This window comes from Salminus brasiliensis, chromosome 12, assembly GCF_030463535.1.
Source record: "Salminus brasiliensis chromosome 12, fSalBra1.hap2, whole genome shotgun sequence".
Lineage (NCBI taxonomy): Eukaryota > Metazoa > Chordata > Actinopteri > Characiformes > Bryconidae > Salminus > Salminus brasiliensis.
The window spans coordinates 27,065,483-27,092,705 of NC_132889.1; the positions used below are offsets into that span (position 1 = coordinate 27,065,483).

The 27,223-nt window shown below is 42.9% G+C and overlaps 2 protein-coding genes across 3 annotated transcripts; both read left to right on the top strand.

The window, feature by feature from the left end:
* Positions 1 to 495: 495 nt before the first annotated feature.
* Positions 496 to 6,181, top strand: aimp2 (aminoacyl tRNA synthetase complex interacting multifunctional protein 2). 2 transcript variants are annotated; one of them, XM_072693469.1, is made up of 4 exons: positions 496 to 708; positions 2,360 to 2,566; positions 3,868 to 4,102; positions 5,185 to 6,181. In XM_072693469.1, exons 1-4 carry the CDS (start codon positions 694 to 696, stop codon positions 5,571 to 5,573), a joined length of 846 nt encoding a protein of 281 aa, XP_072549570.1. In that variant the 5' UTR covers positions 496 to 693; the 3' UTR covers positions 5,574 to 6,181. The 2 variants fall into 2 exon arrangements, with proteins under 2 accessions (XP_072549570.1, XP_072549569.1); XM_072693468.1 differs by having other exon boundaries at positions 498 to 816.
* An 8,905-nt stretch (positions 6,182 to 15,086) lies between these two features.
* cacng4b (calcium channel, voltage-dependent, gamma subunit 4b) lies at positions 15,087 to 27,008 on the top strand. The gene is made up of 4 exons (XM_072693643.1): positions 15,087 to 15,843; positions 24,375 to 24,458; positions 24,575 to 24,715; positions 24,980 to 27,008. The coding sequence occupies exons 1-4, from the start codon at positions 15,621 to 15,623 to the stop codon at positions 25,498 to 25,500; spliced, it is 969 nt and encodes a 322-aa protein (XP_072549744.1). The 5' UTR covers positions 15,087 to 15,620; the 3' UTR covers positions 25,501 to 27,008.
* Positions 27,009 to 27,223: the final 215 nt, after the last annotated feature.

The following is a 27,223-nucleotide window of genomic DNA, read 5'->3' on the forward strand; positions in this document are numbered from 1 at the left end:
CAAACAGGCTACAGAAAGCTAACGCGGAAACTTAACTAAAGACACACACAAACAGCTTGCAAACCGTAAACTGCCTGGAAACATATATGTTAACATACACAAGACCGGACAAGGGAAGGCTGAAACAAACGGGTACTAATACACAAGGGGGCGTGGCTACAGAGGAGGCACAGGTGGGAACACTAATGAACGGGAGGGGACAGAGCCATGTGCTGGAGCCATGTGCTGCTTATGTTGAGCATGAACCTTTATTGAAGTTTACTGAGGTGCTTATAGGCAGTCATATCATATGGCAACGTTGCTTAATAAATAAAAGACGCCAACAGCGCCACCTTATGACGGCTTTGTAGCAACGTTATATGAAAGTACACGACGTTGTAATAATGGCGTGTGTTTGCGGGGAATGCTCTTGCCATTGCCGAACCAGTAGCTGAACTACGTCTAATATGACCCATAATTGTCTGCTATCCAGGTATTTTCTTTCTGAATCCGGGGTCGGATTATTCCCGGTCGCTCAGGGGGGACTTTTGCTTTCACCGGAAAGTGACGTCACAGCCACTGCCTCTTTCCTACCGAGCTCGTAAGCTCGCGGCTACAGGCGATCTGTCCAGAAACCCATCAAAAAAAAAACCCGCGTTCGTTTATTCTCATTTGTTTGGTTTGTTTGTTTGTTCCAGGAGCGTGTCCGACACCATGCCCATGTACCAGGTAAAGCCCGTCTGTGGGTGTGACACAAAGGTTGATTTGCCGACGTGCATGTACACGTTACCGAATGTCCACGCGCAGGGGAGCAGCTGCGGCGACCACGCGCTCCAGGTAAATCCGTGCCGACCTGCCGGTGCTCCCCACAAACCAACCACCCTGTCACCTTCTGTACCGGTGCAGTCAGAGCAGGCAGCAGCAGCGGAGAGCAGCTGTCAGTCTGGCTAATGTGAGCTAGCGCGCTTTAGCTTTAGCAGAGCAGCGGCTGATGCAACTGAGAGAAGCCGCTGGCCGTAAGTTTGTGTTCGGGGTGATCATGTCTGCGCAGCTGCTTACGCAAATGCATTCATACAGGCCGTCAAGGGAGGAAGGCAGATTTGTGCGCAGACGGAGGGGAGCTTATTTCTCAGTGCAGTGGTTGCCTGATCAGTTGGAAATAGTCATGCTCCCATCCCAGTCCAGAGTGATGGTTCAGACAAAATGTGCCTTAATGACTGTAATACTGGGAACATTTGACCTCTGGCTGCAGGGACTGTTGACTCGAGGGGACGAAAAAGCCAAATTCCAGAGATAAATAGAGATTCTGATTTATTAAATTATGGGGATGTTTTAAATGCTCTAAATATTAATTTTCTACTTTGATACTTTAGTACAAAATATCAGCCAGACGATTAGAACTTACACTTGATGTGTTTGATGGCCTTCAGGGATGCACCCTTTTTTGCCAGATGTGGAAACATCATGTTTTATCAAATTGGACGTTTTGATGCCTCTGTATATTATTTTTCTATATTTTAGTTTTAAAAAAAATCAGAGCTTACTCTTTGAGCGTTTGATGGGATACACCCTTCTTTGCCAGATGTTTTGTAGAAACATCCCAGAAATGTGGAGTAACTACAGGCAGGGTGTTTGCCCTGGGGTCTGTGGCAGGGGATTGGCACAATAACTTAATCAGCCCTTAATCTACATAACCTGGATCACCTAAGATCATAGTTATGCCCCTGGTTTTCACAATATTCCAGTACATTCTTACCCAGAGGAACAGTTTCATTCTTGAGATCAGTTTTTCTTTATCAGTAGTGATGTGGGTCTCTGAATTTCTTCTCCTACAGCTCTATTAGAAGAGAAAAGAGCACTGTTTGATCCCCTGCCCTGACAGATTTCCTAATCATTTCTGAGGCGTAGGAAGGATTTCTAACAGTAAATAATGAGATCTTACACTTATCAGCGTTATTCAGCTAAAACAAGTCATGTCGTAGATAAAAAATGGTTAATCCATCAGTGAGACTGTGTAGAAGTTGCTATTTCAGAATAAATAGAGCTAATATTGCTATTATTATTATTATTAATATTAAGTCCCGTAAAAGCAGTGTTTTAGAAATATGAGAGATATTCCGTTGGCAGTTGATTTAATTTGGGTTTATAGCTTCTCTTACTTGCAGGACTGGAATGACCGTGGCTAGTTCTCTAACAAACTCTCAATCTCTCTGACTGAACTTAGTCTAGAACTGGTACTGCCAGCAAGATTAATAGCTCTGTAGGTTTTTTTCCCCTCCGAAATGTTTGCAGAAGGCTCCTGCGTAAGTTGGTTTTACCCATGCTTTTTTCTTTCATGTCTGTTTTGTTTTTTCTCATTTTTTTGTCTCTCTTTTTTAAGAATGGGGAGGTCGATCCTGCTCTCAAAGTGCTGGAGGCTCGTCAGGACGAGATTATGCGCAAGCTCTATGAGCTGAAAGCAGCAGTGGACGGCCTGGCCAAGACTGTTACAACTCCGGACGCCGACCTGGATGCCACCACCCTGTCACAGAGTCCTGCAGCCACTGCCTTCACGGGCACGGCTGATCTGGACGCCCTTCTCGGCAAGGTGAGCAAAGTGGACAGTTGATGTGCCTTAGAATTATGGGGGCAATTAATCAACTGCCCTCTATTTACTCCTTTGGATGGAACTGAAAAGGCAACAGACACGGGCCTAGTCAAGAAAGGCATGGATTAATCAGGTGCTGTTTGAGCAGACTGGTTAATTAAGTTGATCTTGTGCTGTAAAGCAAATGTGGCATTTGTGTAACGACTGCCAGCCTTCATTTAGAAACAGTCAAGATGGAAGTGTACCATTACACCTGAAGGCATTTTTGACACGTGATGCCACCATGTTGAGTTTTTTAGTTTTTCTGTTGTTGAATTGTAACAGATTAAATCCAGTAGGAAAACTACATTAAATATAAAAAAATAAAATCTAAATTCCAAATTCCAAAAAAAAATATTTTATTAGGTTATATTAGTAACTACTGCAGGAATCCAGATCTTAAAACAGCAAAAATGAAATAACACACATAAAAGCAGGGCTCCCACAAATCCAAAAAATAAAGTTTTAAAAAGATTTTTTAAATATTATGATCATGAAATATCTAGTTAAAATGTGTTGTTTTAACATCTTTTTAGATCATTAATTAATTTTACTGCATTTTTGGTGTATTAAAGTGCGTAAGAAGAGTTCAACAACCAAACTGACCACTGATAGGCTAGGCAAAAACAAAGTCAAGCACACTGAAAAGGCCACGTGAGGGTGAAATGAACACTCGCCATTCCTTGATTTTCTGTGTTATCTTTGGAAATATTATTATTTCCGGATGTTTGGTCTTGCAAAGGTATTAAAGTGCATTTATTTAAAGTGCATTGGTTAATCAGCCCTAAAACGGTCATGCAACAAGACTTGAGAAATTTTGGACCACATCTTTATGTCCAGAGGTCCTAGAAAGTTCATACAATGTTAAAAAAAAAAAAAGAGTACCTTGTGTTTCCAAATGCTGGAAATATGTAGGTTCCTGCTAATTTCTCTACAAGGTTTAATGATGAATGTGTTACAGAGCTAATGATGTATTCAAAAAGGTACATTGTGTTGTAGTTTATTACAGTATTGATTAGGGGTGTAAGACAATATTGTTCTCTCATATTGTAATTAATAGATTACATGCAAAGATTTGTGGCAGACAGTATTGCAATATATTTGAACTGTAACCCCTGTATCATGCCTATCCTATCCTTTGCCTATACACAGCCCTAGTATTGATGACATTGATGTCACATCACCTTCCCCTGCTTTCACTTGCCTTCCTAACATTGTTCCGCCTGGCTGTGTGTGAAAGCTGTGCTGTTATGTTATTGCAGGATTTGGGTGCTCTGAGGGACATCGTGATCAATGCTAACCCGGCCAGTCCACCCCTCTCGCTGTTGGTGCTGCACGGGCTGCTGTGCCAGCGCTACCGTGTGCTCTCCTCCGTGCACGTACACTCATCCGTCTCCAGCGTGCCCCCTCAGCTGCTCTCATGTCTGGGGCTGCGCCACACCGACAGCTACACTCGCCATCGCTTCCAGCTGGGCTTCACGCTCATATGGAAAGACGGTGAGAGAGACAGAAAAAGAGTGAGGAGGATGTTGAGGTTTTTGTTTATGTATCCCAGTTTTTCTGGAGGGTAATTATGTCTTCAGTGTTCATCCTCGCAGCACAGTTCAGTGCTTAGTGGAATCGATCAGGCTTATTTTGTCTTGGAAGTCTGTGATTAATACTGATGACTACTGTTGTCACCTTGTTTTACAGGCATGTAGGACTGTAAAGGCAGTTTTTGCTACTTGCTTAATAAGAGAGCTGATCGTTCATATCATTTTTCTCTCTGCTTGCATTAGTGGAGGCCTGTTAGCAATGCATAAAGAATACAGTGTGTAAAGAGCAGTGATTCTGCAGATCTGTGTGATTTGTATAGCCGTGAAGCTCATCTTCTGGGTACTCCAATTTCCTTCCACCGCCCTAAAACTCCAATCATAGGTGATTGGCTATGCTCAGTTGCCCCTGGGTGTGATTGAATGGGTGTGTGTGGTACCCTGTAATGGATTGGTGCTCTGTCCAGGGGTGCTCCTGCCTTGCGCACAATGATTCTGTGTAGGCCCCAGGCCCACTGTGACCCTGATCAGGAAGAAGTAGATACGAAGATGCTATATCCCAGCCAATGAGCTTGTGTAGGGCTCACATGCATTAAACAAAGCCTAGGTGGGCTCCAGGTGGGCATGGGCTCTGAGTGGGTTTGTACATGTTGTTACTGGGACCCAAATAGGCTCCTTTGTTACAGCTCCCCTTAATCTCAAATGGGTCCCATCTAGACCCCATGTGCAGTGTACAACCCAGATAGGGCACATGTGTATGCCCTCTTGGTTTCAACACTGACCCTGGTGGGCATCCATATGTCGGGCCATCATGGAACCTGTGGACAAAACTTTCTGGTTCCCAGTTGAGCTAACCATAGTCTTGTTTAATCTTGGGTGTAATCTGTGCAGAATATAGTTAATGTTTTTAATAGTCCAGTTAATACACTCTAATATATATCTAATATATATATATTTTTTTATATATTATATATTTAAGTACACAAACTTGCTCACTCAACATGACATCAAAAATCTGTCTCTCTCTGTCTCTCTCTCCCTCTTTAGTGCCAAAACTCCAGATGAAGTTTAACACCCAGACCATGTGTCCCATTGAGGGCGAGGCCAACGTCGCTCGCTTCCTCTTCCGTCTCCTGGGCGCCGAGCCCCAGGACGCGTCCACTGCCACACAGGTGGACTCCTGGGTGGACACGGCCGTTTTCCAGCTAGCCGAAGGGGGAGCGAAGGAGCGGGCGGCCGTCCTACGCTCACTCAACAGCACCCTGGGCCGCACGCCTTGGCTGCTGGGTCAGGAGCTCTCGCTGGCCGACATCGTGTGCGTGTGCTGCGTCCTCCGGGCCGGCCAGGCTGCGTCTGCCCCCGCCAACGTCCAGCGCTGGCTCCAGTCCTGCCGCAACCTAGGCCACTTCGACTGTGTGTACCCCCTGCTGCAGTGAGGAGAGCAGGGAGGAGGCTACAAAAAAGGGGTTTGGGCTTAGTAACAAATAAAGAGAAGACCTTTATCCATGCCAGTAAGTTATATGAATTGCAGGGAAGCACGTTAAGGTGATGATATCATACACTGCAGATGAGCTACAGCAGGCCCTAATGAAAGGGTTCAGATCTGCAGGAGCGGTTTCTTGAGTCATCTCAATGCAGACAGACCCACACAGAAATAAAAAGCCAATATAGAAGGTCCTTAGTGACCTGAGTTCAGAATGAATATGCAAGTGCTCTGACTGAGAATAATGTTAATATTCTGTTATATTCATGAGGAGTTTTGAAACTGACTTCAGACCACGGTCATATTTGTAATGCACTCAGAGCAAAGAGCAGGCCGGTCATTCTGCTTATAGGTGATGCTGGGTATGAATGCTGCAAACACGTCTCCCCTCCACCTTGTGCCTAACATGATACTGTACTGTGTGTAATATGTGAAATATGTACCAAATGTTACTTGGGTTTCTAAGTGAAGCTGTGGACCTACTGGTATTGTATGAGCGGTGTGAGAAACTTTGTAGCGTCTTTTTCTTAAAGCCTATTAAAATTTTCATGTTGGGTCAAACTTTGGATGCATGCAGTCGTAATTTCAACCGGAAATGGTGAGAGCCATAAAGGATCCAGAGCGCTGCAGCCGTCTAAGCTTTGGCCTGATCATCAGTAGCTTGACGGTTCGATCCCTGTATCCCGGAACCCTAGAGGGCAAAGTGGGCCTTGCTTCCTCTATCCCTCATTACTAAGTGTGATGGTAGTAATGATAGTTAGCTGATGTGACACAACCGGCGGTTAGTGTTTGCCGACGAGTGTTCAGTTGTAAAATGACACAATACAAATGATACAAATGTGATTGGCTGGGAAAATTTGCATTATAAAAAGTTTTGTTATGCAAGTATTTCTGTACTATCATGCAAAGGTTTAGGCTCCTGTTCAGATTTCCTTCTTTAAGTTAAAAACAGCTGAACACATCCTCTACAAGAAACTTAGATATGGCTTTTCCTGCAAATTTCAGAGCATGGTTTCTATTTATTTGCCAAATTAAACATCATGGCAAGTAATTTGCTCTACCTGTGATGGTGTTGGCTAGGTTGTGGATTAGCAAACTGTTGCTACAAGCGGTGCTGCAATGACGAACATTTGTAAATGGGACAAAACAATAGTGACCCTTTTCTGTTAAACAGCAAAAGGACGTTAGTTCCACCCCAGTCGAGCAGGAATAGGGCGATATCCTCATCCTCTTTTTACTGCTTGACTGAAATATTGCTGTTTCTCAGCCTGAGAGACTTTGGGTGTGTCCACATTGCATACTAATTACTAATTACAAACTAGTTTTTGAGTATGAAGTAAGTGTGCATACTTAGAACCTGTTTTTGAGTGTAGTTATGATGGACACTATTATTCCACAATGCAGTGCGAAAACGAAAGGTAAGGAGCTGCTTACGTCTGCTGGCGGATAACAATTCCAGTGCAGCCTGCAGTAACGTATGTTGGCTAAGCAACACTTTATCCGTTCCTGTAAGTAAAAAATGGCTTAGTACATTAATATTTCCTGTAACCTGGCAAACCCACATTATTAATCTAAGTGTATAGGATCCACCTTATAGTATTCTTGTGTGGTACACAAATAGGCCGCAGCCTCTGCTGAGAGCTAGCAAATCGTGATCAAACATTCGCTAAGTTTCACAATGTATTGTATTGAGTCGAAATCATACACAGTGCCTTTAAGCAAATAAAGCATGTGTACTCATTTTCACTTGACCAAGCATACACCTGACCCTCAAACATACAGCGGTACATGTACACATGTATCCTGAGCAGCTGCATCACTACCTGGTTTGGGACCTGCACAGAATCTGACCGCAAGACCCTCCAACGCATTGTGAGGACAGCTGAGATGATCATCGGAGTCTTTCTCCCCATGGACAGTTACACTGCCCGCTGCATCCGCAAAGCAACCAGCATTGTGGATGACTCCACCCACCCTTCACACAGACTGTTCTCCCTCCTGCCATCAGGAAGAAGGTACCACAGCATCCAGTCCAACATGACCAGACTCTGCAATAGCTTCTTCCCCCAAACCATCAGACTTCTCAACTACCCCCAATTATTTATTATTCTCTGTCTGTAAAGGTGCACATATTTGTCACTGTCCTCCGCATTTAACCCATCTGGTAGTGATCACACACACACACGTGTGTTAGGGGCAGTGAGTACACACACACCCAGAGCTGTCCCTGGGCACTGTCCCTCTGCTCCCTGGGCGCTGGAGAGGGTAAAGGGCCTTGCTCAAGGGCCCAACAGTGGCAGCTTGCCGAGCCCGGGAACCGAACCCACAACCCTGTTATCGATATCCCGGCGCTCTAACCACTGAGCCACCACTGCCCCACACTGTACTGTGTTGTGTTGTCTGTCTGCACTTGTACTGTGTTGCACTTGTGTCCTGTATGCACTGTGTCTATGTTGCACCATTGCACCATTTCACTGTGTACTCTGTATGTAGTTGAAATGACAATAAAACCCACTTGACTTGACTTGACTTGACATGTCAAAGTGGCCCTTTCTGTGAGCTCTGCAATATGTAACTGTAAACACTAGATGGCACTTTAGTCATTCTGTATTGCCTTGAGCTCATGTCTCAGTGTAAGCCTGCTTAACAGGCTTTTTCTTGTTAATATTTTAAGCCCCATTTTATTGTTATAATACTAAATAAAATTATGAACAAAAATATATACATTTTTCACAATATATTTAGTCTGTCTGCATGAAAGGTGATCAGAAACCAGTGTGAGAGCTTGAGTCAACAACCAGCCTGGATTTCGGCCTGCCCTGTGCAGTCCAGTCTAAATCTAAATCTTTATATCAGAGTAAACGTGGAAACAGGTTTCCCAGTCAGGCACATCATGCCACAGAGAAGTGAGTGAAAGAATGTCGAAGAAAAGGTCACAACGAGTCGTGATAACACACAACCTCGAATGCTCTACTGCTTTTACAATGAGTTTTACAAAAATAGAAAAACAAATAACCCAAGAAGCTCTGAACTTAATATAAACTTTAATACTGTCAGATCCATCCTCCAAAAAGTAGTTCCACAACAATTCACTTGGCGCTAACGTTATCACTATGCAACGGAAACATTCCAAAACATCAGGAACGACTAAGTGGAGGTTTGTTAAGCTAGGTGCTACATGTTAAGCCCTGTACACAGTCCAAGATAACTGCTGGAGCTATAAGGCTCACCTGTTGTATGGATAGAGCCATCGGACTGTCGAAGTTCAGCCAGATGTGTTATAAATGAGGAGACTGGCGAGTTCTCCTAACGCTCAAGATGGCCGAGGCTGGTCGACATGCTGGTGGGGAAAACCCCCCTCGATGTGGAGACCACGTCAAAAAAGTGTGTGTTTTATTGAGCCATTTAATTGAAAGATTTTTGTGAGAATGTATCAGTAATTTAAACTAGGTATTTAAAACGGTAAACTGGCCTTCAGTTCCCAGATCAGACGGGAGCCTGATCTTGTGTGACTGAAATTACTGAGTGGCGGTGTTGCAAAGATGGCCACCCAGTGAATAGACTCAGCGGAGTGATACAGGTATAGTGTGCAAAGGCCGTGCTGGTATCACAAACATCAGCACGGTTGGAACACTCCTAATCCAATAAGAGGTCAGTGAGGTCAGAACTAACTGTTGTAGCAATAAAATGAGCTCATATCTCACCTCTAATGTGGTCACTTTAAGAGCCATCTTAGCAACAGTATGAAGAATAAGAGGCCTTTACAATACCTTACTTAACATCTAGACTATGAATATATGTAGGAAAAAATGTGGTGGACAGTTCCCATGTCCAACACACACTTTCTCCAGGCATGTTTGAACAAGTGCTTCTTCTAAAATAAGACATAGTGCTGACATTTGGCTTGTTTGTGCAGCTTCTCAAGCAATGCGGTAACTCCTCTCTCGGCCTTGTTGACCTGAGATCGCAAATTAGACTTTTGAGACCTCTTGCCTGCACATCTGGAATCTCTGAAATATGATTTTGTGTGCTTCAATTTACACACCATTAATTAAAAGAGCTAAAAGGCTTACAGGACCATTTAATGGGCAATTTAGCCTTTTTAAACATTTGACATGGTGGTGGTGGTGATATGTCCAAATATTTGTGGACACCCCTTTTAATGAATGCATTTAGCTGCTTGAAGTTGTACCCACTGCTGACACAGATGTGAAGATTGTGGTTCTTCAATGACATCATTCATAGAACACTTTATAGCATCTTTACGAACCTGAAGTGTTAGATGAAGGAAAACTCTCTATAGAGATATGGCCCGGAAAGAACCCAGTTTGACATGTCTGAACTCGTTAACATGAGCACCGAAATGAAGCACACAATGTCTAATCCCTGTAGAGAAGTATTGCCAATAGAATAGATAAACATCATCCTATTGACACCATGCCTAATGCTAGGCATGGGCTAGAGTGGTACAAGCCCCCCAGCACAGTGTTCTCTGGAATGATGGTGACCCATTCAATACTTCTTGGATGAGCTGGGGAGTTGGGGTGAGGTGGAGTGGTGATCATCCAACATTCTGACCTCACTGCGTCTCATCGCTAAATGCAATCAATAGCTGAAAGCCTTCCCTGGACAGTAGAGATGGTTACTCCAATAACAGCAGGATAAACTAGTTTTTTAAACCCCTGATGTCAGAAGAAAGGAGGAAGGTTGGAGACTACAGCCCAAGAGAGTCCAAATACAACACCCCTGGCCCTGATATTCAGATGCCGTTAAAGGCCTTTATCATCTGCATCAGCTATGCTAGATCAGGGTTGGAGCTCAACTCCGCAGGGTGGTAGATCATCCCGACCAAGGTTGGGTACCCTTAGCTTTAGAAGAACTGCCCTTGGTTCCCTAAACACCTTTCTATTGAGTGATTTCAGGTTCTTCAAACTATTCATAGAAAATCAGTCTTCTATTTCTGTAATGTAGGAACCAGAGGGTCAGAGTCCAGCACAGTTGGTTGACTTCTCTGCTGTGACACAGCAATTAAACTTGGTTATTAAAAGCTGAGTTGGATCAGGTGTGTTCAAGCAGGTGAATCACCAACTGTGCAGCATCTCGGCCCTCTATAACCAGAGATTCCCACCCCTGTGCCATGGCCCTCATGCATACGCTTTTCAAAATCCAAACATCAAATCCATCTAAATAGACCATTAAAAAGCCAACAGAAAGCTCTTAGTGTGAACAGATGTTGTGTAATATTAAACAAAGCTGAACTCTGCTGCCCAGAACATGATACCTGTGTATTTGCTGAAAAAACAAATGTCTGCTTTCCAAAATGGAGCACAGAAGCAGCTGGAAAAATGTCTGCCAACTGCTTATTCCTGTCTATCACAGACTGATTGTGTGTGTGTGTGTGTGTGTTCTTCTGTAAATGCTCTGTTAGTCGAGTGCACCACTGCACTCCTAGTCACACATCGTCCATTGATCCACTGAGCTTCCACAAAGCTTCCAGTGTCCAGTCATGTATTTCAGTGTTCGGATGTCCTGAAGCATCCTGAAAAATTGCTGTTGGTGCTGTTTTAATACCTCTTGGTGAAGACTGAGGGGCAAAAATGAATACACACCCTTACAAATCAAGGTGCTACAACAGGTTCTTTGAGTGATGCCATAGAAGTACCTATTTTAAAGGTTTCAAGCAGCATTATGTAGCATTTTAACTTTGAAATGACAGCTGTAAAAACATGCTGATGCTCCACTGACCTGTAATAGGGAGAGTAACGCCACTGTTTTTACTCTAGGCTCTAGGCTGGGGACGCTGCTAAGCGGGCAAGATAACGCTCATTAGAACTGCATAACGCTGGGTAACCCGAGTCATATTGTTAGACATTCTGTAATAATACTCCATCATCTCAGTCCACATGCTTCTTTCATTTTTAGTGACGGATCTATATCTCCACTTGTCGCTTGTAAAATGCACGTGAAAAGCGTGTTCTACTTGTAGGCAGAGCCCAAGTGCAAGAGATGGTTAACCAAATCTTGCATAATGCAGCTTTAAACAACTCCCATTCCTCTATTACAAATATGATTCTTTTGGGAACCATATTTGTGAGAACCTGAAGTGTGAGAGATGTGACCCGGAAAGAGCCCACTTTGGCACGTCTGAACTCATTAGCATGAGCACCGAAATGAAAAACACAATGTTTTGCGTCATTCACGCCATGCAGACGTAGTGTGTGTGTGAACCAGGCCTAAGGACTAATACAGTATGTGGGGTCACACTTCAGGTTACTGTTCTAATTGACTTGTACAAAAGTATCTGGACACCCCAATTAACGAATACACTTTTAGTAGCACCCATTGCTGATGCAGATGGTCCCTAGTCCTTGTGAAGAAGTATTGTCAATAGAATAGAACTCTGGAGCAGATAATCATGAACCTATTGGGACCATGCCAAATGCCAGGCATGATGGTGCCTCATCCAGTACTTGTTGACTTTTGGAATGAGTTGGGTAGTCGGGTCCTGACCTCACTAATGCTCTTGTTGCTGAATGCTGTCAAATCCTCACAGTAATGCTTCACATACCTAGCAGAAAGCCTTCCCTAGACAGTACAGACATTTACTGCAACACAATTCTTGATTTTGGAAGCAACAATGAATGAGCAGGTGTCCCAATACTTTTGCCTATGTCTATGTCAGAGAAGTGATTCTGCTCTTGTAGTTAGTCTGTCGCCATGTATAAATACATATAGATTGTGCATTATTTTTTTTACCCTCACTGTATCTGGTCACATTAGCACTATGCATCATATATCACACTGTCTGGTTAATGAACACCTTTCCCCTGAAAGCCCTGTACATAGCCTGCTGTGGTAGAAATAATGAGTTTCAGCTAACAAACGATGTCTTCTTTGCTCTGCATTGCTCTATCTGAGTGAGCTTGCAAGCAAACAAACAACAGGTTGGCACTGTAATGCTGTCCATTCGGGCTGATTAGTAAAATAATCCACCTATGAATAACGCTTTGCTCCCAGGAGAGCGTGAGTGAGTAGCCTCTCCACGGGCCTGCCAGGAACAGATTAATAGGCTGATTCATTAGCTTGATGCAGGCGAGGATTCAGTAAACAATGGAATTTTAATGCTTCCCAATGAGGGATATGCCTAATTATGCTCTGGAGATCAGCGAGATCATCAAATAATTCAAAGACATGCTTTCAGTCAGAAGCAGTCAAGAAGCAAGCGATCACCATAATCAGTAAATTCACAGCTCATTTAAATAAACATTGCCTTTGCCTCTGAACTCAACAGTTTTAAATGTGTGCTCAGTCAATAGGTAGTTAGGTGTAAATTCTCAGATTTCTCAGATGTATTTTATTTATCTAAGTTTAGCTTTACCACACAGGAATTACAACATGTTTTAATCACGTAATCAAGTTGTTTGAATGTAAAACTGTAGAAATTAGAGGAAAAGGAATATGCTGTTATCTCAAGTATTATGGTGGGCACTGTATGTCCACATGAATGATCATCTTCATTTACATTTTAAATAACCTAAAAGAATGAACAGCTCTATTGTCTGTTAACCAGAACACAAAGCCATTATTCTTAGTTAAGCAGCTAATAAAGAATGATTTCTCACTTAACTAAATAATAAAAAAACAAAATTTCTCCATTAACCAGATAACAAAAGCGTGATTTCTTCATTAACCAGATAACAAAAGCAGGATTTCTCCGTTAACCAGATAACAAAAGCGGGATTTCTCCATTAACCAGATAACAAAAGCAGGATTTCTCCGTTAACCAGATAACAAAAGCAGGATTTCTCCATTAACCAGATAACAAAAGCAGGATTTCTCCGTTAACCAGATAACAAAAGCGGGATTTCTCCATTAACCAGATAACAAAAGCAGGATTTCTCCGTTAACCAGATAACAAAAGCAGGATTTCTCCATTAACCAGATGACAAAAGCGGGATTTCTCAGTTAACCAGATGACAAAAGCGGGATTTCTCTGTTAACCAGATGACAAAAGCAGGATTTCTCCATTAACCAGATGACAAAAGCGGGATTTCTCTGTTAACCAGATAACAAAAGCAGGATTTCTCCATTAACCAGATGACAAAAGCGGGATTTCTCCATTAAACAGATAACAAAAGCAGGATTTCTCCATTAACCAGATAACAAAAGCAGGATTTCTCCATTAAACAGATAACAAAAGCAGGATTTCTCCATTAACCAGATAACAAACGCAGGATTTCTCCATTAAACAGATAACAAAAGCAGGATTTCTCCATTAACCAGATAACAAACGCAGGATTTCTCCATTAACCAGATAACAAAAGCAGGATTTCTCCATTAAACAGATAACAAAAGCAGGATTTCTCCATTAACCAGATAACAAACGCAGGATTTCTCCATTAACCAGATAACAAAAGCAGGATTTCTCCATTAACCAGATGACAAAAGCAGGATTTCTCTGTTAACCAGATAACAAAAGCGGGATTTCTCCATTAACCAGATAACAAAAGCGGGATTTCTCTGTTAACCAGATAACAAAAGCGGGATTTCTCCATTAACCAGATAACAAAAGCGGGATTTCTCTGTTAACCAGATAACAAACGCAGGATTTCTCCATTAACCAGATAACAAAAGCAGGATTTCTCCATTAAACAGATAACAAAAGCAGGATTTCTCCATTAACCAGATAACAAAAGCAGGATTTCTCCATTAACCAGATGACAAAAGCAGGATTTCTCTGTTAACCAGATGACAAAAGCAGGATTTCTCTGTTAACCAGATAACAAAAGCGGGATTTCTCCATTAACCAGATAACAAAAGCGGGATTTCTCTGTTAACCAGATAACAAAAGCGGGATTTCTCCATTAACCAGATAACAAAAGCGGGATTTCTCTGTTAACCAGATAACAAACGCAGGATTTCTCCATTAACCAGATAACAAAAGCAGGATTTCTCCATTAAACAGATAACAAAAGCAGGATTTCTCCATTAACCAGATAACAAAAGCAGGATTTCTCCATTAACCAGATGACAAAAGCAGGATTTCTCTGTTAACCAGATAACAAAAGCGGGATTTCTCCATTAACCAGATAACAAAAGCGGGATTTCTCTGTTAACCAGATAACAAAAGCGGGATTTCTCTGTTAACCAGATAACAAAAACAGGATATCCAGTTAAAGCAGATAATATAGCAATATCTCTCAGTTAAGAAGGTAAAACAGGATTGTATAGTTAACCAGATCAAATCCAAGTCTCTCCAATGAGAGAGGAAATGCGGGATGATGCTCCATGATGACCCAGGTGGTGTTTTGTCGTCTGGGTGTGTTGTGTTCTGATGTGTGTGTGTGTGTGTGTGTGTTGTTTATTTGTGTGTTGAGTTGTTTAAGGATAACTGTTGCTCTGTGTGTTTGGTCACCGCGCGCAAGGATGAGAGCCATGGAGGATGAAGTCATTTCTGGGAGTTAAACCTCGATTCAGCTCTGCCATTAACCCCCCACCTCTCCCCCACCACTAAAGCTGGTGAGGGGCTTCTCAGAGCCGCTCTCCTCCCATTGGCTCGCTGGACTGAAGGTGGGGTTTGGGTCCGCGCCGTCAAGACGCAGATACGGGCGAACTGAGCGAGGCTCGAGTTTCCAAGACTGGAGTTAGTGCGAGCGGGACCGGTGCTTCGGTCCAGAAGAAGACCGCCAAGATCCGAACCGGCCATGGCTAAAGCTTAGTTGAGAGAGTGCGCGCGCGCCACGCCCACCCTTTCTTAACGTGGCCGCGAGCGCGCGAGCGTGTGAAAGCGCGCCGCTCTACCTGAGCCGGCGGGAACAAAAGAGGAGCGCGAGGAGGAGGCAGCAGGCGCGTCAGCGGTGGCGGCGGCGGCGGCGACAAGCGGGAAGAGGAATGCTCGTGCCGTGACGCGCGCGCGTCGCCTCTCCTCGCGTGCTCTTTCGCTCTCCCCGGCCCCTCCACCCCTCACCAAGACGCGCCGCGCACACCGTTATGAGGCGCGATGGTTCGGTGCGACCGCGCGCTCCAGACGCTGCTGGCCACGGCGGGCGCGTTCTTGGCGTTTAGCCTCATGAGCATCGCCGTGGGCACGGACTACTGGCTGTACTCGCGCGCGCACATCTGCAACGCCACCAACATTACGACGGACGAGAGTCAGACGCAGCCCAAGAAGAGCCGCGGCGACCTGACGCACTCCGGGCTGTGGAGGATCTGCTGTATAGAAGGTACTGAGTTTAAAGCAGCCCCGGCACGGTGGGGTGGAGACAGGTCCCGCGCGCGCCGGTGGCTTTGTTTGCTTTGCCGGTGGGCTCATGGCGCGTTTTGGTGGGTTTGGGTCCTCGTTTGTTCTGGCTGGTGGCGGTAACGCGAGTGGACAAAGCAAAGAGAGGAGAGACACCTAGAGAAAGACAGAGAGAAGGAGATAGAGAGACATATAAAGTGTGTGTGTGTGTGAGAGAGAGAGAGAGAGAGAGAGAGAGAGAGAGGGGGTAACGCACCTCAAGCTCCCATGCTCAGAAGCTCTAGTACAGACTAAGAAAGTGGCCAGAATTCAGCCACCCACTGCCCTCTTAAAAATAAAGGTACTTCAAAGGGCTCTTTGGGGGATGCCATAGAGGAACCACCCTTTGGTGTCATAGTGAACCACGTTAGTATCAGAGAAGTGAGTAAGTGAGAACCTTTACCTTCATAAACCTTAAAAAAAAATCAAAAATCACACACCTGACACCTCTAACCAAAAGTGGTTCTTCTAAGCCGTCACTGAAAATACCATTTGTTGCACCACATTTTTTTGTAGCATACTTAACTTCAGCCTTCAGAAGAACCTGGAACACCCTCTCCTTACCCCCTTATCTGTCTTCTGTCCCCCTGTCACTCAGTATTTCTCTCTGATGATGTTTTTCTCACCTCTTTGCTCTCTCTCCAGCTCTCCTTTCCCTTGTTATCTCTTTTTCTGTTTCTCTCACCTCTTCTCTCTTTCTCTTGCACTCCCTCGTTATCTCTTCTCATCCTTTGCAGTCTTGCCCTCCTCTTTTATTCTCTTCCCTACTTTCTCTTTTTCTCCATGTTTCTCTCTTTACTCTTTCTTTTCTCTTCTGTCTCTTTTTCACTTGCTTCATCCTCTCTTCTCTCTTTCTCTCTTCTCACTTTTTCTTTTTCTATCTTTACTTCTTTCCTTCCTCTTCCTCTTATTTCTTTCTTTATATTTTCTTCCCTCATCCTTTCTCTCTCTTTCCTTTTCCTCCTCTTTTCCCCTCTGTCTCACTTCTCTCTCATTATCTCATTATCCTTTTCACTTTCTTCCTCTCTCCTCTTCTTTTCTCTCTCAGTCTCTCATCCCTCTCATTTCATCTCATTACCCCCCCCCCCTCTCCCCCTCCCTCCTGAATGGACTGCAAAGCATATGCAGTCAAGAGTCTCCTCTTAAGTATCTGCCTTCATTCATGTCTTTATTGTATTTGATGCTGTTGCTTGGCAACAACATGTCTGAAATCGCTATGGTAACATGACCAAGGTTTAAAAATAGATGAATCTGTTGCTTCTTGTCATTGTCCACCAAAAAAGAGAGACATAATCTACTTTCCCCCCTGTTTGTTTCTCTTTTTCACCGATGCAACGTGAGGCTTTGCTGACCCTCAGCCAGGAGGACTCGTGTCCCACTCGTCGCCTCACCCAGACGCGAACACACAAGTGCCATTCTGTCACGAAATCGTGCAAAAGCTCTCAAAAAAAAAAAACCCAACAACATGCAAATGACCAACTTGAAATGAATGGCAAACTAGTTGAAAAGCAACAGATTCTCACGACTGAAAATACTGAAGCCCCTACTGTTCCAGGAAATGTAACCAGGGCTGTGTTATTTTATACACAGTTTTTATAATTGTGTCTGATTCAGGCCTGAGTGAAGAAGACTTGAGAGATTGAGGCGCTGTCCAGCCATTGTGGTGCTGAAACATTGGTATTAGACTTAAAACTCAATTCAGATATACTGGATACTGCGTAGTTACTGACATCCACATATAGGCCTTCCTCTAACTGATATCTTAATATCATCGCTGTCATATCAAAATTGTGTATTTATTTGTTTATTTATGAAAATGCCATTTACAGCATGCCATGTTGAAAAGACCAATAAGGATGCTTTAAAATCGATGTCCTTCAATCTACGTCCTTCAAGGGCATAGGGCTTCAGTAAAGCAAATGATTCTACGTTAAACCGTGAAAACCTCAATGTTTCTTTACCTGGTTAAAAGATTCTTCATATACAAGTGAATGGAATATAAAAAAAGGTTCTATATAGCACCCAAAAGGGTTCCACTACTGTTCCACTAAGTGTGTTTTATTGTGTAGAACCCTTTTTTTGGTAGTCTTTCAAGAATGTGCACACATGAACTCAATGGAGCCCTAATATCACGCCTAATTTGCATAGCAATCATCTAAATCATTGTGTTGACCCTTAAAGGTCATTCATCCCCCTGCAAAGGTCAAATCATCTAGAGCATCAATTTTCAATCATTTTCTATCAGCTGCACATATCGTAGCCTGTGAGATAACGTTTGCTTTAGTTCCATATGGATCTTAGTCTGGAGTGTTTGGGTTTGTTTTCCCCTGGCAGTATCGCTGGGGAGGTTTCTGCTGAGGGGTAGGGGGTGGGGGGGTGGGTTGCTGTCACTTTGCCATTCCCAGCATGCGCCGCCAATCTGTAATTAAAATGCAGCTCTGAAAGGCCACGTAGTCTCTAATTAGCCACTGGCCTCAAATTCTACCACTGTATCACACTGAGGAGCGTAGTGATAACAAGCTAGGAGCACATGCCAGGTGCAGGCCCTCGACCTCCTGACCTTACCAGTGCAAGATCATAATAAGAGAGGGACATGGTGGTCATTCATAAGACATACAGCCTTATAAGGAGAATGAGGAGAATGCTGTATCTTTAGTCATGGCTGATGGCACGAATTGTAACTACACCTGGAAAAAATGGGATTTTGATGGTTGTATGGTTGTAGGAAGGACCTTTTTTTTGGTATAGAACCTTTACATCATATGAAGGTTCTTGTAATATCATTTCCATGAATGGTTTTCCCGCTGAAAGGGTCTTTAGAGAGAAGTGGTTTGTCTATGGCATTGGTTCTTCCATTGAAAAGTGGTTCTGTGGCATTGCAGTAATACCATCACACTGAAGTTAGCAGCATTTTAGCCAAGACTGCTTTTTGAATAAGGCAGAGTATAGGGTAGCCAGTAGGGTAGCAGAACAGCGCTCATTTACATATATCAGCCTTAAAGGCACAGTGACAAAAAGCCTTCGCCAGCTTTGACCAATCAGTTGAAAGTGTACAGTATTACAGGATACAGATTACAGTATTTAAGTATTTACAGTAGTTTGCTGCTCCATGTTAGGAAAAGCTTTGCCTGCGTTTTAGGCTTTAAAGGAAAATGCCTAAGATCGCTGTGATTTCTTGGCACGTTCTGCTGCTGAAGTCAACAATGGTGTTTACTAGATCCCTTGTCCCTCCAAGGGCTCCTTTAATCAACATCAGCTAATATAGTACGTGAACAGCCTAGGGGAATCCCCTGAAGGGGGATGAGAAGACCAAGTGGACAAGGCATTGTTAAATCAGTACTGAAACTGGGGAAATTGCTTCTTATAGTTTCTTGAATAGGAGATTTTCATTAGCATACATAAACAGACAGCTGTCGGTAACATGCATGACCCAATGATCCGCTGGATATGAAGAGGGCTGCAAGGTGGTGCAGCATGTAATGTGTCTGTGCTGTACAGCTTCAGGAACTGGGGTTGTGGGTTTGAACCTCACCCTGACCTTTGTCTGTGAGGAGATGGGCATGTTCTACGCATGATTTTCATCCAGGTGCTCTGGTTTCCTCCCACCTTTGGGGGGAACTGGCCATGCCAAATTGTCTCTATTTCCTGTCCATACTTGAAGTACACTACAAGCTATGTATTCTTTTATTATGGTTAGTGCAGCCCCTCAATTATGCCCTCCAACAAGGCGTGCATGTAACAGCAACACGCAAAGCCAGGATTGGTCCATGTCACTTCAAGAATCTTCAATTATGTCTGTGATTGGCCATAATTCACAGTAACAACAAGGTGATCCTTCAGTGCAGGCTGAGGCAGCTGTGGCAGCTGTTTTGGCACTGCATGTGTGAGATGGGGAGGTGGGTTTGTTTGAGATGGGGAGGGGGGTGTCTGTGCCTGCTGCATTAAACCACAATGAAGATGTCAGAGGCATCCTTGGAGACGTTATGGAAATCAGACGGTTTGAGCAGCCCTGAGGTTGCCATGGAGAAGATGTGCTCAGCAGAGAGCATTGTTACCTCCAGGCAGGCCTGAGGGACTGGGCCGTCGCTTTTTGTCACACGCATACATACACACACACACACACACGCCACAATCTTCCTCTGATGAGTGTCTGTGTCAGTCAGGTGAGGAGCTTTATTTCTCCTTTATGAGACTGGGTACACCTTAGACACTGGGCTAATAACCACCACTCATAAATCAACTGTCTGAGCTCTCAATCTGCTCCCTCTTCACACACAATACTCTCTAATATAGTGAGAGAAATGGGGTAAACTGCTTGTTTGATGGTTCTTAGATTGTCTGTATCCCCCTAAAAAGACCATCTTTTTGACTGCTTAGAGAAATTATTCCAAATCAGTTAGAAGGAATGGACGTTAAGCGTAGATCTTCTCAACATTTTTCTCAGCTTCTTTACAGAAGGGATGAGAATGGGAAAGCTACACTATGTGCAGAATTATCAGGCAAATGAGTATTTTGATCACATCCTTTTTATACATGTTGTCCTACTCCAAGCTCTATAGGCTTGAAAGCCAACTACCAATTAAGTAAATCAGGTGATGTGCATCTCTGTAATGAGAAGGGGTGTGGTCTAATGACATCAACACCCTATATAAGGTGTGCTTAATTATTAGGCAACTTCCTTTTCTTTGGAAAAATGGGTCAGAAGAGAGATTTGACGGACTCTGAAAAGCCAAAAATTGTGACATGTCTTGCAGAGGGATGCAACAGTCTTGAAATTGCCAAACTTTTGAAGCGTGATCACCGAACAATCAAGCGTTTCATGGCAAATAGCCAACAGGGTCGCAAGAAACGTGTTTAAAAAAAGGCGCAAAATAACTGCCCATGAATTGAGGAAAATCAAGCGTGAAGCTGCCAAGATGCCATTTGCCACCAGTTTTGCCATTTTTCAGAGCTGCAACGGTACTGGAGAATCAAAAAGCACAAGGTGTGTGATACTCAGGGACATGGCCAAGGTAAGGAAGGCTGAAAAACGACCACCTTTGAACAAGAAACATAAGATAAAATGTCAAGACTGGGCCAAGAAATATCTTAAGACTGATTTTTCTAAGGTTTTATGGACTGATGAAATGCGAGTGACTCTTGATAGGGCAGATGGATGGGGCCCGAGGCTGGATCAGTAAAGGGCAGAGAGCTCCACTCAGACGCCAGGATGGTGGAGTTGGGGTACTAGTATGGGCTGGTCTCAAAGATGAACTTGTGGGACCTTTTCGAGTTGAGGATGGAGTGAGGCTCAACTCCCAGACCTACTGCCAGTTTCTGGAAGACACCTTCTTCAAGCAATGGTACAGAAAGAAGTCGGTATCGTTCAAGAAAAACATGATTTTCATGCAGGACAACGCTTCACCACATGCATCCAAATACTCCACAGCGTGGCTGGCCAGTAAGGGTCTAAAAGAAGAAAACATGATGACATGGCCCCCTTGTTCACCTGATCTGAACCCCATAGAGAACCTGTGGTCCCTCATAAAATGTGAGATCTACTGGGAGGGAAAACGGTACACCTCTCTGAACAGTGTCTGGGAGGCTGTGGTGTCTGCTGCACGCAATGTTGATCGTAAACAGATCAAGCAACTGACAGAATCTATGGATGGAAGGCTTTTGAGTGTCATGGTAAAGAAAGGTGGCTATATTGGTCACTGATTTTTTTGTGGTTTTTTTTTATAATGTCAGAAATGTTTATTTCTAAATTTTGTGTTATATTGGTTTACCTGGTGAAAATAAACAAGTGAGATGTGTATATATTTGTTTTTTATTAAGTTGCCTAATAATTCTGCACAGTAATAGTTACCTGCACAAACAGATATCCTCCTAAGATCCTAATCTAAAAACAACCCACTCCAACTTCCAAAAATATTAAGCTTTGATATTTTGAGTCTTTTGGGTTGATTGAGAACATAGTTGTTCAATAATAAAAAGAATCATCTCAAATACAACTTGCCTAATAATTCTGCACACACTGTAAAGTGGAAATTTGACCAAGACAAATTTAGAGTTTTATCTCTTTATGGTCAAGGTAAAAAGGCTATTTCTGCCCTTTAATCTGCCCATCATCTTCAGTAGACTGATGTCTATGTACTGTTCTTGGATGCACTGGTGAAACTCAGTTGATATCTTTAACATTAGATGTAGTGTTAAATTTATTAGAATCTGTTACAAAGCTTAAACCTCAGTTACATTGAATTACATTTTACTTTTTTACTTTTTTTAAGGGTCTTTCTCCAAAAGGTTATTTTATTGAAAGGCGGTTCTTCAATGTTTTTGCTTCAAAAAACAAAATTTTATTTTGTATATCAACAGTGTCCAAAGTGTCCAAAGTGTTCGAAAGGCCCTCAGGAGTCTAGTGGACAGCCAGGGAAACCTCTGTGCGGCAATGGAGAGTCGCTGCCGTAGTAGTAGAACGTTTGCGAAAGACAAAGTGAACGTTTACAAGACATCTACTGTGTGATCTGAAAGTAGTGTTACCTTTTATCTTGTTTGCACCAAATACTTGCATTTTGAGTAACATGAATAGCAATATACTTTACATTTAAGTTGCCTGTTATTGTTACTCTGATGGCACAAATCAATAATACGCCTGTAGCTTCCTGAGGAGTGCATCCAACACTAAAGACAGCATCCTGCTTCTTTTATAAATGGATAGGAAACATGGAAGCACACAGAAAGCTCCAGTCCCCCATGCTGATCAATGTTAGTTCAACTAATATGAGCATAAACCACTCCAAGTCCAAATTTGAATGACTTAAAATAGGAAAACACAAAGTCTTTGCATGTTCTGCAGTAGATGTGTTAGGTAGGATAGGGTTAACTGTTAAAAGTAGCACTATGTTTTTTTTCCCTTTGTTGACTGAACACCATCTGCCACTGACAGCTTCAGAAATATGCTAATTAGTCTAATTTCTCTGGCATATTATTGGCACGCTCGTAATCACACAGCTCACGGTCGCCACAGGATAATGGTCCTACTAAACATTTCTTTACAACCTGTAGGGCTTATAGGCCCTGTAAAGAGCTTAATTTGTTGATGTATTCATTTTGACGTTTAAACATAAGGACATTAGGCATAAAAATAAAAATGTTTCACTTATCCTGCAGGCCTTGCTATAAGAGGTCAATTCCCAGAACCATCCTGAATTAGGGTGTGTTTTACAATGACTAGACAAGAAAACGTGGCCCAGTTTCTCAGACCTATTTAATACTAATTAATTTGATGCTCCTTTTTAACCACCAACCCAATTAATGCCACGCTGGGCCACAAAAGCTGTGTCACAGGGTATAGACCACCTTCTACTTCACTTAGAACTCAGGGAGAGAGAGATACCAAAAGGGGTTCCTTTGCTTTCCTAAAGAACTTTTCAGTCAGTGGGATAAATGCTGTGGGTCAGGGAAGGCAATCACACAGGGGCCTATGGTGCAGGGGGACCATGACAACACAGCCCCACTAAAATCTTCATGGGCCCTTACCTTACCTTACCTGAGTCTTACCTCAGCAGTTAGTTTCCATCAACATTACACAGAAAGACCTGATGCATATTTATCTCCGTCTTATTCACAACTCACACAACATCTTCAAGGGTTTTGTAAAGGCAATTGGTTCTATATAGAACCATGACAGCCCAACAAACCATTTGACTGCATTAATGGTTACTTGTCTAGTTAAGAGGAACTAACCTGATTGGTTACTGACAAGTAACCATTGTATGTCTCTTAGAAGAGTCTTGGTTCTTGAAATGGCTCTACATTTCACCAAAAGGAGTTCCCTTATTTCTTTAGAGCAGAATGTTAACCTTGGTGGTTATTATTTCTAGCTTTTGGTAAAAGATCAATGTGACTATACTGAAATAATATATCAAAATATGTATTTTTGAAAAAATATGTATGATGCACATCAGTCCTTCTCAGGAATCAGTTTTTACCCCCTTATATCCGAAAACTAAATATGACCATTGCAATTCAAACATTAGGAGAAATTTGCAAAATTAGGTTGGTACTAGATGTCAGGGAGTGGTGTAGCAAGCACTGAGAGCATCAACTTGTTTGAGACATTAAAAAGAAAGAAACAACATTAAACTGCCATTTATTGATTTAATCAGTCATAGTTTTACATTGTACACTGGGGCCCAGTCCAGATACTAGTCAAGATATTATTATTATTATTATTTCATTTTTGTAATAAGATTTGTGACTAAGAAGAACCTTTTTGAAGCTATCTAACATAAATGTTCTACACCAATTAATGTTTTTAAGTACAAACATACATCAATGCCAATAACTGCTTAGAAATGTGGTTCTCCAGGAGACTTACTTTAATGTCACTGTATGCAGCAGCTGCAGCTGGATTTTATTTATGGAATTGAGATGCAGCCTACTAATATAAGAGATCATCCAGCCTCTAATGTGGACTTCTTTATTCTTTAGGCCTCAACAAAGGAAGCTGCTACCGTATCAATCACTTTCCAGACGACAATGACTACGACACCGACAGCTCAGAGTACCTCTTACGTGAGTGACCTTCTCACTGTTTTAGGCTATTGTCATTGTTGATGGGTTGACATCTGGTAAAACAGCATTTCATCTATTTGAAGACACACCTGTGATCTCATTCCACATTTGTGCAGGTATAGTCCGTGCCTCCAGTGTGTTCCCCATTCTCAGTACAATTCTGCTGCTGCTAGGGGGACTGTGTGTGGGAGTGGGACGTGTCTACAACAAAAGGAACAACATCCTTCTCAGTGCGGGCATTCTGTTTGTGGCAGCTGGTAAATAACTTTTCAACATGTTCAACAACTTCATTTAAGCAATTTACTTGAAATAATACACAAATACATAGATACACACAGTCAGTCAACCAGGAACACTGATGAATGAATGTTCTATAGGGCTAATTCTTTTTTTTTTTTTAAATGAAAGTCAGTGAGTGTCATTTATGAACAGAACAAAAACTAATTAAATTAAAATGTTTTAACTAGTCAATACAAATTGCTTTGACCAGGTTGTCTAATATTCAACTGTTTGTGTGACAGGTCTGAGTAACATCATTGGCATCATCGTTTACATCTCCAGCAATGCTGGAGACCCCAGCGACAAGCGTGATGAGGACAAGAAGAACCAGTACAATTATGGGTGGTCCTTCTACTTTGGAGCTCTCTCCTTCATCGTGGCTGAGGCAGTGGCTGTACTGGCTGTAAACATCTACATTGAGAAGAATAAAGAAGTGCGCTTTAAAGCACGCCGGGAGTTTGTCAAGTCTACCTCGTCCTCCTCTCCATACTCACGCATGCCTAGTTTCCGCTATCGGCGGAGGCACTCACGCTCCAGCTCGCGCTCCACAGAGGCGTCCCGTGAGGCCTCTCCCGTTGGCCTGAAGATGGTCAGCTCTGTGCCTCTAGGGGAGATCAACATGTACACACTGACCAGAGACCAACTCAAGTCAGGGACAGATAGCTCCTACAGCCCTGAACATGACTCTGGATTTCTGCAGGTGCACAACTGTTTCCCTAAAGACTTAAATGATGGCGCCAACAGGAGGACCACGCCAGTATGAGGAACCTTGCTGACAGGAATGTTCTAGAAATTCAATGTAAAATGGCCATATTGTACAGGAGCACTACTTATGCCAAATGGCATAACGGCATGGTAGAAGAACCACTTCTCTGGTTATGGCGATGAACCAGCTACCTTACAACTAATGATGACTTTGACAAAGGAATTTAAATGGGCTTGAAAGACAGCATTTATTCCTTAAACTCTACCTATGGACCACACTTTTGGCCCAGTCTCTCTTACAGTATCACTAAAGGGAAAAACCTGAGAGATGAGCTGTGGCACAGCTACAAGACCTATATTATTCAATACCATTCAATTCACAGAGGTCTTTGCACTGTACACCATAGTATCATAAAGGATGTAGAATTTCAGTGAACGAACACACTTTGAGATTAATTACATTTTCCAAATTAGTCCTACATAAAGTTTGTAGATGAGTTCCTCTCAGTGCACACCACTTTGAACACAACTACCCGAGTATCTAAAAATTGGTGCTAAAGGAAGTAGTCTCACATCTCAAGCCTTTCTCTTCTTGTGGATTTTGTACATACTTGAGTTGAAGCCCATATGCCTTGTCTGTGTCACATATTGGTAGCCACAGCTGTCTTACCCTGTACTGTGTGCCTGTGTGCTTATCAGTATCTAAAGCTATAGTTGACCTAAGCTGTAGGTACTGGCTTGCTGGGAAACCTGTGTTTTGGTTTCTCTGCTGTTGTGAAACTAGAAATCAACATAGGTCTACAGCTTCTTAATCTACTCCTAGAGAGTAATTGACCAATTGACCTATCCATGTTCAACCCACAAATGTGAGCTTTAGTGCTAACTCAGTTCTGTGAAGGTATGCAAATGATTCATGTTGGTCCAGTCGATTCATTTTTTTTTAGTTTAAAACTAGAAAGCAGGAGGTTTGCAGCCATGCTAGTGCTTGGTAATGTGACAAACCTACACCTGACCTACGCTTGCAGTGTGGCCTGTTGAGATTGATTAAATTTAGAGTGCTTCTCATTTGGTTGAACAAGATCTTCTCACCAATGTTGTGTAAAGCTTGCCCCATCATGCAATAGTAACTACAGAAGGCTGCATTTGTGGGCGGAGCACTGAAGGGTCAATTGTGGTCAATAGTAAAATTCAGTGGTAGGCAAAAAGTATTTCAATGAAGCTTTACATTTGTTTACTGTTTTTATTCTGACGTTGGATAATGTCATCAGCTGTCAGTAGAAAACCAGCCAGTATTGTTGTTTGTCATCGTGAGTGGGTTGAAGATTAATGTTATTCCACTGCCATCGTTGTCACTCGTCACCAAGGACTAAACACGCCGACATTCCGCCAAAAAATCGGGTTAAATCTAGACCCCCACCCCAATGAATGTGAATGATGGCCATGCTGCTGCTCCGTGCCACAGCAGCCCTGTGTAAATCTGAATGCTGTGTGCCACTGGGACTGTGACATTGTGTGAGCCTGCAGATAAACGGAGGGCTGAGAAATGTCAGACATCCAGAAATGAAAGACCGTTTCTTTTTTCTTTTTCTTTTCCTTTTTTTCCTTAAAGCCCATCGGCACTGCAAAGCATTTCAATGGCGCGGTCCGTTTGCTGATAACAATCTAGGACTAAGAAGAGTGAACGACTGTCAGTCTCACATCAGTGTGGCCAAACCAGCCGTTCAGAAGACCATCCGTGTCTTAGCTTTTTGGGAGCCTTATGCTTGGAATTCCTGTCAAAT